Source organism: Thunnus albacares, chromosome 4, assembly GCF_914725855.1.
Source record: "Thunnus albacares chromosome 4, fThuAlb1.1, whole genome shotgun sequence".
Taxonomy (NCBI): Eukaryota; Metazoa; Chordata; class Actinopteri; order Scombriformes; family Scombridae; genus Thunnus; species Thunnus albacares.
In genome coordinates this window covers 9,117,742-9,130,039 of record NC_058109.1, presented here as the reverse complement: position 1 = coordinate 9,130,039, position 12,298 = coordinate 9,117,742, and the positions used below count along the sequence as shown (strand labels likewise).

Below are 12,298 nucleotides of genomic sequence, written 5' to 3'. Positions count from 1 at the left end.
ATGAACCAGCTGCCTTCAGCTGGGTGTATTATGAGTAAAGCTTTAATCTTTTTTTAAAGACTCGTGTTGACTAGGGTTAGCTTTGTTGTGCTGGTGGTTCATTAAAATATATGAAATAGGCATTGAGCATGTCGATGAGAGGAGACCCTTTTGAGTAATAGTGTTGATAACCTTTTTTCCAACTGAACAAACTACCATTAAGTGTACAACTTCATATCAGTACTCTGTGACAGAATTATTGACTGACAATAATTTCAAATGATCATTTTGAATAAGCTCAAAGGTAAATTAACAAGCAAACAACCACCTCTTTATTGAAACAGGTGAAAGATGGATAAGATTGAGAAAGTGTTTTAGACCATGGAAGCTAACTGTCTCCTTTTCAAAGCCATGTATCATGAGGGTGTGAATTTTACAATTTGCTTCATGTGTAGTGATACATAGGACAGGCAGGTTAGATATTTCACCGACAGAAATGTTTTCAAAAACTGCAAAGCCCTAAGAATATAGTTTTAGACAAGATAAACTTGTGATATCTATCAGGAATAGATTAAATGATCTCCACTGAGGGCAGCAGAGTCCCTTTTAATGTCTGTCCCTATGGACAGAGGTCTGGATCTATTGTCCCACAGGGGCTCTGTGAGTGAGGTTTCACTGGTTTCCCACACTCTGTCCATTCACTGCTTTCAATGGAGGAACAAAGGAAGTGTGCCTCATTATCCATCACTCTAGATACAATGTGTGACCTCTTTAAAGAGGGAAATGGTTAACTTCAAACATTTTTATATTAAAACACCTGCAGCTGACAGTTTTGCCAATAAGATGCTGCAGCAAGACTGTATTTGCAATTAAAAATGTTCTCATTTGGTTTCATGACTTGACCTACTCCTTATAAATAAAGTGAGATAACACTGATAATCTCTCTACAACAAAGATCTTAATTGAACAACATTAAAACTGATTATGCTTGCATTCACACTTATCAGGTATGTTACAGATGTACAAATACTATGTGTGCTGAATTTTATCTTGATATGTGAGTTAGGATCTATCATGGAGACATCTATCAATTAAGTCAGATATATTTAATGAAAAACTGAAGAAAGTCTCTTTTCCATAATTATAAAGAGGATAATCATGACACTGAATAACATGAGAAAGCAAAATTTACAACTGGCAGTGTTTGTTTATTCAACGTGGCACAATGAGCCACATAAAGTTTGCAAGTTTCAACAAGACGTGATGATACATCACAACAACAACTTGTAGATTTCTACAAGACAAACTGTACTCAGAGAGAGTAAAGGAACAGCTGTCTTTATAAAAGACAATCGATTGACAGTATTTGAGGACAAAGTTCTCACTGCCAATGGATTTACAAATTTGCAGCAGTAAAAACTGACCTTACAACAGATCACATTATTCTTGATAAACACGAAATTCAATTGATTCTCAAAATGTAAAAATCACATCATCACTGGAAAACTGTGACAGTGTGACATAATGAAAACTTTTACTATAACAGTATGAACAAACTGATCTTAAAACAGATCACTTTTGAGTAAAATCCATTATGGTATAACAATTAACATTAAAAATGATTAATACTAATCAAGAGGTAACAAATACCAAAATAGCATTATATTGTAACAATACATGACGCGCCATGAGGCATAAAAGTATCACTAGAAAATTGTGATAAAGTGACTAAGAAAACTTTTTATAAAAAAAGGTTAAACATTTGGATCTTACAACAGATCAATTTTGACTAATCACAGAGATTAAAGTAACATAGAGTCCATTAAAACAATATGTCCAAAAAAAGGACGGTTAAAAGTTTGATCAAGATGATCAATACCAATCAAAAGGTAGCAAATGTTACCATAGCATTATATACTGCAAATACATGAAGTACAATGAGGCATAATAATTGCTGATGCAATCAGATTGAGTTCATGCTACATGCATGACAAGATGTTCTTTCTTCACTTGAAAGATATTGTTGCTGTCATTTCCTTAGGAAATGTCATCTAGCACAAATACAAAAACACACAAATCAGCCTTCTGTATACAGAAGAACAAGTGAATTAAAACTCAAATAATTCAGTCCAGTAATCTTTGACCAACATGGTCATCACAGTTTGTCTGGTAGTGTCTCCAGTCTGTATGAGTCTACCACGGCCTCCAGAGGGCGCTGTTGACTGGACTCTTCTCTTCGGTGATGCTGGTCTGGACTGTGGAGCTCAGAGGAGAGAAGTCAGCCTCTCTCAGGTTCTTATCAGAGGAAGACTGCAGCTTGTTGAAGTGGTTCAGCAGTCTTCCTTGCTGTTGATTCTGCTGCTGCAGCTGTGTCAGGAAGCAAACTGTCATCTCCAGGATGTCTGCTTTCTCCAGCTTGGAGTCTGGCTGCTGTTTGACGAACTCTGGACCCAGGAGAGACTTGAGCTGCTCAATGCTGCTGTTGATTCGCTCTCTGCGTAACTTCTCCACCAGAGGCTTTCTGAGCTGCAGAAAGAAGAACAAAGTCATTAATCAACTTATTCTGGAGTTTAATGTTAGCATAAAAAGAACAACCTGTCATGACAAGATGAAGTCATCATGAATCTTCAATTTACCTTGTGGGTCAGAGTCAGATGGTCCTGAGAGTTGGTCATTGCTGCAGTGATTGTAGGTGCCATAGCTGGATCTCTGTGCTGTAGAGGTCTCTGTAGAGAGAATCTGATCTCTGCTGGCTACATCCCTCCTATTTATAGTCCCACATCTCCATATGAATGTGTGGGTCTCCGTCTGGCTGGAGTTTCTCACACTCTCAGCCAATCAGAGAGCTTGGTGAGACAAAAGAGGATATAACATGCTGAATGCTGTTAATGCCTGGGGGACAATGGTTAGATCTCAGGGGAACAGGTGGAGGACTGGGGGGGTGATGGAGAGAGACTCACAGAGCTCTGTGTGGATCTGGGAAAGTGGTGACCCTGTAGAGACCAGATCTGCTGCCTGATGCTGAGATCAATGACTTTGACTGAGCACACGCTGATCATCCCATCACACATGTGAGGGAATAACATTCATGGTGTAATGTTTGATTACATGTAGGTTAGAAATAAAAGTAAAAACTAAGTGGACTTTTTCATCTAGAATTTCGTATAGAGTAAAAAAGTAAAACATAGCAAGTGAAATTCGTGCCATTTATCCTCCATTTTGAATTGATTATTTACAGTGGTTTCAACTTCTTGTTTTCACCAATAATTCATTATTTTGCAAAATAGTACTCCAAGATGTTAAAAACAGTGTGATTCACAGTCATGGCATTTGAAATAAACTCAAGACAATAATCATGCTGCTGTCCAGATGTAACAGAGTCTTTTGACACGTGCCTCAGTGTGAGTAGAAGGTAGATCTCACTTTCCCACACTGACTCCCTGTATACTGTGGTCAATGAGCCACAAAGGGACTCCAGTGACAGATGCTGGCTGTGTGTTGTTATAGAAACAGAGAATGACATCACCAACCATCTGGAGGGAAAGGACGCCATTGGCTGGCAGTAAAATTTGAAATAACAGTGAATCTAACATAAAGTGTTACAAAAATGATTTTGAACCTCATCTCATAGATTTTGGACTTCCAGTCAAAGTAATGGTGTTGTACCAATGAACTTTTCAACAAAATTTCTGCTCTACACATGAAGGCGGGAGGTTGAGGCAGCTGTTTGCTGAAGTGTGCCAATTCCCTTTAGAGAATTAGTCTGCTGCTGGTGGGGTGGATGTCATTCACACTCAACTCTGATCTCCAGAGCGTTCCCACACTCCGTCCATTAACAGAAAACAGGGGTGTGCCCCACTACTAATGGACTTTTTGAGTATTCTGGCAAAGCAGCATGCAGGCGCCAAGGATAGAGGGTGGGGTCCACAGACTCATGGTGGGATACTTAAGGCATTTGTGAAATTTTGAATTGATTACTTCACATATTGGACTCATAATTAATCAATTAATACAGTAAAATGCTAAAATTTCATATTTGTGTACTGGGTCAGGGTAAAAACATCAGGACAGAACATCAGATTAAGCAGTTTTGTCCACTCAAGTAATAATTGTGACAGGAAGTGGATACTGGATGACTCTAGTTGCCTCGAGGAAAGTACCACCTATGCGCCAACCTCAATTTAGCAAGCAAACATCAGACATGAACATTAGAAAACATCTTACAAAGTTATTGACACCCAAAGTTTGACGTACACCAGCAGTAGGGAAGCAAGAAGGTGCAAAACCTTTGGTCACATTTTGAGGCATCAAGCCAAGAAGTTCAGCCAACTAACACCTTTAAGTTTGGAGGCAACGTTGGACTTTCTTCTTCTTCTTCTTCTTCTTCTGCTTCTTCTTCTTCTTCTTCTTCTTCTTCTTCTTATTGAACAAATATCAATTACAGACCTGTATGGTATATTTCACTAATACAAAACGTACATTCATGTTGGAACACTAGCTTACTAATGACAAAACAATGACAAATAAAAAGAAACAAAAGAAGTACATTTCATGAATTTAATTAAAGTTAAGTAAGAGTGAGGGTCCTATTCAAGCAGCATAAACTAGTCCAATGAAGAAAAAAGTTTCAGGGCATTTCTGTCCATCATGCATTGAAGAGATTTTGCAAATAGTTTGAGTTCATTCTTCTATCTGCTGATGTGAGGCTTAACATTTACATATTAACATCTATGAATAAAGTGTTTACCCAATAAAATCAATTTATTTAAACCGTTAAAGTGGAGTTTTTCCTTACCACTGTCACCAAGTGCGTGCTCATGGGGGGAATTGTTGGGTCTCTGTAAATTAAAGGGTACGGTACAGACCTGCTCTATGTGAAAAGTGCCCTGAGATGACTTTTGTTGTGATTTGGCACTATATAAATAAAAACTGATTGATTGATTGATTGATTGATTGATTCATAATTCATCTTACCTTACACTATTTTTCACACTGAACACAGCTGCTTGTGCATTTTTGTCAACATGTCACTGTCTGATGTATTGAAAAATGAATTGATGTAACTAACAGCTTGCTAACTAGTAAAACTAACTAAAGCTTGTGTTGGGTACACATAATACAGACAACACTATATCGTCTCCTGTAATGTACTGGTGCTTCATTTAAAAAAGATATGAAGTGGCCATGTCACTGGGAGGAGACCCTCATTTTTGAGTAATAGTTTTAGACAAGATGAAATTGTGATATCTATCAGGAATAGATTAAATGATCTCCACTGAGGGCAGCAGAGTCCCTTTTAATGCCCATCCCTATGGACAGAGGTCTGGATCTATTGTCCCACAGGGGCTCTGTGAGTGAGGTTTCACTGGTTTCCCACACTCTGCCCATTCACGGCTTTCAATGGAGGAACAATGGAAGTGTGCCTCATTATCCATCACTCTAGATACAATGTGTGACCTCTTTAAAGAGGGAAATGGTTAACTTCAAACATTTTATATTAAAACACCTGCAACTGACAGTTTTGCCAAAAGGATGCTGCAGCAAGACTGTATTTGCAATTAAAAATGTTCTCATTTGATTTAATGACTTGACCTACTCCTTATAAATAGTGAGATAATATTGATAATCTCTCTACAACAAAGATCTTAATTGAACAACATTAAAACTGATTATGCTTGCATTCACACTTAACAAGTATGTTACAGATGTACAAATACTACAAATACTATGTGTGCTGAATTTTCTCTTGATATGTGAGTTAGGATGTATCATGGAGACATCTATCAATTAAGTCAGATGGATTTAATGAAAAACTGAGGAAAGTCTCATTTCCATAATTATAAAGAGAATAATCATGACACTGAATAACATGAGAAAACATATTTGCAACTGGCATTGTTTGTTTATTCAACGTGGCACAATGAGCCACATAAAGTTTGCAAGTTTCAACAAGACGTGATGATACATCACAACAACAACTTGTAGATTTCTCCAAGACACACTGTACTCAGAGAGAGTAAAGGAACAGCTGTCTTTATAAAAGACAATCGATTGACAGTATTTGAGGACAAAGTTCTCACTGCCAATGGATTAACACATTTGCAGAAGCAAAAACTGACCTTACAACAGATCACATTATTCTTGATAAACACAAAATTCAATTGTTTCTCAAAAATCACATCATCATTGGAAAACTGTGACAGTGTGACATTAATGAAAACTTTTACAGTAACAGTATAAACACACTGATCTTAAAACAGATCACTTTTGAGTCAAATCCATTATGATATAACAATTGACATTAAAAATGATTAATACTAATCAAGAGCTAACAAAATAGCATTATATTGTAACAATACATGACGCGCCATGAGGCATAAAAGTATCACTAGAAAATTGTGATAGCGTGATTTTAAGAAAACTTTTGGATCTTACAACAGATCAATTTTGACTAATCACAGAGATTAAAGTAACATAAAGTCCATTAAAACAATATGTCCATGAAAAGGACATTTCAATTTTTGATCAACATGATCAATACCAATCAAAAGGTAACAAATGTTACCATAGCATTATATACTGCAAATACATGAAGTACAATGAGGCATAACAATTGCTAATGCAATCAGATTGAGTTCATGCTACATGCATGACAAGATGCTCTTTCTTCACTTGAAAGATATTGTTGCTGTCATTTCCTTAGGAAATGTCATCTAGCACAAATACAAAAACACAAAAATCAGCCTTCTGTATACAGAAGAACAAGTGAATTAAATCTCAAATAATTCAGTCCAGTAATGTTTGACCAACATGGTCATCTCAGTTTGTCTGGTAGTGTCTCCAGTCTGTATGAGTCTACCACGGCCTCCAGGGGGCGCTGTTGACTGGACTCTTCTCTTTGGTGATGCTGGTCTGGGTCTGGACTGTGGAGCTCAGAGGAGAGAAGTCAGCCTCTCTCAGGTTCTTATCAGAGGAAGACTGCAGCTTGTTGAAGTGGTTCAGCAGTCTTCCTTGCTGTTGATTCTGCTGCTGCAGCTGTGTCAGGAAGCAAACTGTCATCTCCAGGATGTCTGCTTTCTCCAGCTTGGAGTCTGGCTGCTGTTTGAGGAACTCTGGACCCAGGAGAGACTTGAGCTGCTCAATGCTGCTGTTGATTCGTTCTCTGCGTAACTTCTCCACCAGAGGCTTTCTGAGCTGCAGAAAGAAGAATAAAGTCATTAATCAACTTATTCTGGAGATTAGTGTTAGCATAACAAGAACAACCTCTCATGACAAGATGATGTCATCATGAATCTTCAATTTACCTTGTGGGTCAGAGTCAGATGGTCCTGAGAGTTGGTCGTTGCTGCAGTGATTGTAGGTGCCATAGCTGGATCTCTGTGCTGTAGAGGTCTCTGTAGAGAGAATCTGATCTCTGCTGGTTTCATCCCTCCTATTTATAGTCCCACATCTCCATATGAATGTGTGGGTCTCAGTCTGGTTGAAGTTTCTCACAGTCACATCCAATCAGAGAGCTTGGTGAGACAAAAGAGGATATAACATGCTGAATGCTGTTAATGCCTGGGGGACAATGGTTAGATCTCAGGGGAACAGGTGGAGGACTGGGGGGATGATGGAGAGAGACTCACAGAGCTCTGTGTGGATCTGGGAAAGTGGTGACCCTGTAGAGACCAGATCTCGTGCCTGATGCTGAGATCAATGACTTTGACTGAGCACACGCTGATCATCCCATCACACATGTGAGGGAATAACATTCATGGTGTAATGTTTGATTACATGTAGGATAAAAATAAAAGTAAAAACTAAGTGGACTTTCTCATCTAGATTTTCATATTGAGTAAAAAATTAAAACATAGCAAGTGAGACTCGTGCCATTTATCCTCCATTTTGAATTGATCATTTACAGGCAACGATGGTTTTTGCTTCAACTTCTTGTTTTCACCAATAATTCATTCTTTTGCAAAATAATACTCCAAGATGTCAAAAACAGTGTGATTCACAGTCATGGCATTTGAAATAAACTTAAGACAATAATCATGCTGCTGTCCATATGTAACAGAGTCTTTTGACACGTGCCTCAGTGTGAGTAGAAGGTAGATCTCACTTTCCCACACTGACTCCCTGTATACTGTGGTCAATGAGCCACAAAGGGACTCCAGTGACAGATGCTGGCTGTGTGTTGTTATAGAAACAGAGAATGACATCACCAACCATCTGGAGGGAAAGGACGCCATTGGCTGGCAGTAAAATTTGAAATAACAGTGAATCTAACATAAAGTATTACAAAAATGATTTTGAATCTCATCTCATAGATTTTGGACCTCCAGTCAAAGTAATGTTGTACTAAGGAACTTTTCAACAAAATTTCAGCTCTACACATGAGAGTGGGAGGTTGAGGCAGCTGTTTGCTGAAGTGTGCCAATTCCCTTTAGAGAATTAGTCTGCTGCTGGTGGGGTGGATGTCGTTCACACTCAACTCTGATCTCCAGAGCTTTCCCACACTCCGTCCATTAACAGAAAACAGGGGTGTGCCCCACTATTAATGGACTTTTTGAATATTCTGGCAAAGCAGCATGCAGGTGCCAAGGGTAGAGGGTGGGGCCCACACACTCATGGTGGGATACTTAAGGCATTTGTGAAATTTTGAATTGATTACATCACATATTGGACTCATAAATAATCAATTAATACAGTAAAATGCTAAAATCTCATATTTGTGTACTGTGGAAAGGTACCACCTATGTGCCAACCTCAGTTTAGCAAGCAAACGTCAGACATGAACATTAGAAAACATCTTACAAAGTTATTGTAACCCAAAGTTTAACGTACACCAGCAGTAGGGAGGCCAGAATGTGCAACACCTTTGGTCACATTTTGAGGCATCAAGCCAAGAAGTTCAGCCAACTAACACCTTTAAGTTTGGAGGCAACATTGGACTTTCTTCTTCTTCTTCTTCTTCTTCTTCTTCTTCTTCTTCTTCTTCTTCTTCTTCTTCTTCTTCTTCTTCTTCTTCTTCTTCTTCTTCTTCTTCGTTGAAGAATCGTTGGGTCTCTGTAAATTAAAGAGTACGGTATCGACCTGCTCTTTGTGAAAAATGCCCTGAGATGACTTTTGTTGTGATTTGGCACTATATAAATAAAAACTGATTGATTGATTGATTCATAAGTACTCCATTTTTAACTGACACCACATTTAGAGGGTGCAGCAATATGTCCTTAGATTGAAGCCAGCTCTGAAATGAAACCCGAAATTCCTGCACAGATTCACACTGGAAGTAAATATGTCCTACAGTCTCAATATCCCTCTCACAGAATCCACGAATAAAGTTATTGCAATGAAATCTTTCATGCAAGAAGTGATTGGATGGATAGATGTCATTCAAAATTTTAAATGCCACTTAGGCAACATTGGACATATTGGCGAGAAAAGTGCTCAATGGCAAGTGTAGCTCGTTGACCTTTTGATGGAAACCATTATGGCAAGTGTACAAGTGGCTGGATGAAGATTATCCTGACAGGGTTGAACTCCAACACTTGCTGCCTCAGCTGGTTGTATGGTGAGCAAAGCACTATAATTATTTTACAAGACTAACTTAGCTTCATCGTGCCTCTGGTGTGCTGTTACCTTACACTATTTTTCACACTGAACACAGCTGCTTGTGCATTTTTGTCAACATGTCACTGTCTGATGTATTGAAAAATGAAGATGTTACTAACAGCTTGCTAACTAGTAAAACTAACTAAAGCTTGTGTTGGGTACACCTGTAGTGTACTGGTACTTCATTTAAAAAAGATATGAAATGGCCATGTCACTGGGAGGAGACCCTCATTTTTGAGTAATAGTTTTAGACAAGATGAAATTGTGATATCTATCAGGAATAGATTAAATGATCTCCACTGAGGGCAGCAGAGTCCCTTTTAATGCCCATCCCTATGGACAAAGGTCTGGATCTATTGTCCCACAGGGGCTCTGTGAGTGAGGTTTCACTGGTTTCCCACACTCTGTCCATTCACTGCTTTCAATGGAGGAACAATGGAAGTGTGCCTCATTATCCATCACTCTAGATACAATGTGTGACCTCTTTAAAGAGGGAAATGGTTAACTTCAAACACTTTATATTAAAACACCTGCAGCTGACAGTTTTGCCAATAAGATGCTGCAGCAAGACTGTATTTGCAATTAAAAATGTTCTCATTTGATTTAATGACTTGACCTACTCCTTATAAATAAAGTGAGATAACATTGATAATCTCTCTACAACAAAGATCTTAATTGAACAACATTAAAACTGATTATGCTTACATTCACACTTAACAGGTATGTTACAGATGTACAAATACTATGTGTGCTGAATTTTCTCTTGATATGTGAGTTAGGATCTATCATGGAGACATCTATCAATTAAGTCAGATATATTTAATGAAAAACTGAAGAAAGTCTCTTTTCCATAATTATAAAGAGAATAATCATGACACTGAATAACATGAGAAAACATATTTACAACTGGCAGTGTTTGTTTATTCAACGTGGCACAATGAGCCACATAAAGTTTGCAAGTTTCAACAAGACGTGATGATACATCACAACAACAACTTGTAGATTTCTACAAGACACGCTGTACTCAGAGAGAGTAAAGGAACAGCTGTCTTTATAAAAGACAATCGATTGACAGTATTTGAGGACAAAGTTCTCACTGCCAATGGATTTACACATTTGCAGAAGCAAAAACTGACCTTACAACAGATCACATTATTCTTGATAAACAGAAAATTCAATTGTTTCTCAAAAATCACATCATCATTGGAAAACTGTGACAGTGTGACATTAATGAAAGCTTTTGCAGTAACAGTATAAACACACTGATCTTAAAACAGATCACTTTTGAGTCAAATCCATTATGATATAACAATTGACATTAAAAATGATTAATACTAATCAAGAGGTAACAAATACCAAAATAGCCTTATATTGTAACAATACATGACGCGCCACAAGGCATAAAAGTATCACTAGAAAATTGTGATAGCGTGACTTTAAGAAAACTTTTGGATCTTACAACAGATCAATTTTAACTAATCACAGAGATTAAAGTAACATAAAGTCCATTATAACAATATGTCCATGAAAAGGACATTTAAAAGTTTGATCAAGATGATCAATACCAATCAAAAGGTAACAAATGTTACCATAGCATTATATACTACTAATACATGAAGTACAATAAGGAATAATAACAATTGCTGATGCAATCAGATTGAGTTCATGCTACATGCATGACAAGATGCTCTTTCTTCACTTGAAAGATATTGTTGCTGTCATTTCCTTAGGAAATGTCATCTAGCACAAATACAAAAACACACAAATCAGCCTTCTGTATACAGAAGAACAAGTAGATTAAATCTCAAATAATTCAGTCCAGTAATGTTTGACCAACATGGTCATCTCAGTTTGTCTGGTAGTGTCTCCAGTCTGTATGAGTCTACCACGGCCTCCAGAGGGCGCTGTTGACTGGACTCTTCTCTTTGGTGATGCTGTTCTGGGTCTGGACTGTGGAGCTCAGAGGAGAGAAGTCAGCCTCTCTCAGGTTCTTATCAGAGGAAGACTGCAGCTTGTTGAAGTGGTTCAGCAGTCTTCCTTGCTGTTGATTCTGCTGCTGCAGCTGTGTCAGGAAGCAAACTGTCATCTCCAGGATGTCTGCTTTCTCCAGCTTGGAGTCTGGCTGCTGTTTGACGAACTCTGGACCCAGGAGAGACTTGAGCTGCTCAATGCTGCTGTTGATTCGCTCTCTGCGTAACTTCTCCACCAGAGGCTTTCTGAGCTGCAGAAAGAAAAACAAAGTCATTAATAAACTTATTCTGGAGTTTAATGATAGCATGAACAATGACAACCTCTCATGAAAAGATGAAGTCATCATGAATCTTCAATTTACCTTGTGGGTCAGAGTCAGATGGTCCTGAGAGTTGGTCATTGCTGCAGTGATTGTAGGTGCCATAGCTGGATCTCTGTGCTGTAGAGGTCTCTGTAGAGAGAATCTGATCTCTGCTGGCTTCATCCCTCCTATTTATAGTCCCACATCTCCATATGAATGTGTGGGTCTCGGTCTGGCTGGAGTTTCTCACACTCTCACCCAATCAGAGAGCTTGGTGAGACAAAAGAGGATATAACATTCTGAATGCTGTTAATGCCTGGGGGACAATGGTTAGATCTCAGGGGAACAGGTGGAGGACTGGGGGGGTGATGGAGAGAGACTCACAGAGCTCTGTGTGAATCTGGGAAAGTGGTGACCCTGTAGAGACCAGATCTGCTGCCTGATACTGAG

The 12,298-nt window shown here is 38.4% G+C and overlaps 3 protein-coding genes across 3 annotated transcripts; all 3 read right to left on the bottom strand.

Annotated features, from left to right (window-relative positions):
• Positions 1-1,817: 1,817 nt before the first annotated feature.
• On the bottom strand, positions 1,818-2,722 carry LOC122981318 (transcription factor HES-5-like). The gene is made up of 2 exons (XM_044349984.1): positions 2,616-2,722; positions 1,818-2,505 (listed from the first exon to the last, which is right to left on the bottom strand). The coding sequence occupies exons 1-2, from the start codon at positions 2,676-2,678 to the stop codon at positions 2,173-2,175; spliced, it is 396 nt and encodes a 131-aa protein (XP_044205919.1). The 5' UTR covers positions 2,679-2,722; the 3' UTR covers positions 1,818-2,172.
• Positions 2,723-5,909: 3,187 nt separating this feature from the next.
• Positions 5,910-7,518, bottom strand: LOC122981278 (enhancer of split mbeta protein-like). The gene is made up of 2 exons (XM_044349928.1): positions 7,284-7,518; positions 5,910-7,173 (listed from the first exon to the last, which is right to left on the bottom strand). The coding sequence occupies exons 1-2, from the start codon at positions 7,404-7,406 to the stop codon at positions 6,835-6,837; spliced, it is 462 nt and encodes a 153-aa protein (XP_044205863.1). The 5' UTR covers positions 7,407-7,518; the 3' UTR covers positions 5,910-6,834.
• Positions 7,519-10,479: 2,961 nt separating this feature from the next.
• On the bottom strand, positions 10,480-12,298 carry LOC122981209 (transcription factor HES-5-like). The gene is made up of 2 exons (XM_044349820.1): positions 11,909-12,298; positions 10,480-11,797 (listed from the first exon to the last, which is right to left on the bottom strand). Exons 1-2 carry the CDS (start codon positions 12,029-12,031, stop codon positions 11,459-11,461), a joined length of 462 nt encoding a protein of 153 aa, XP_044205755.1. The 5' UTR covers positions 12,032-12,298; the 3' UTR covers positions 10,480-11,458.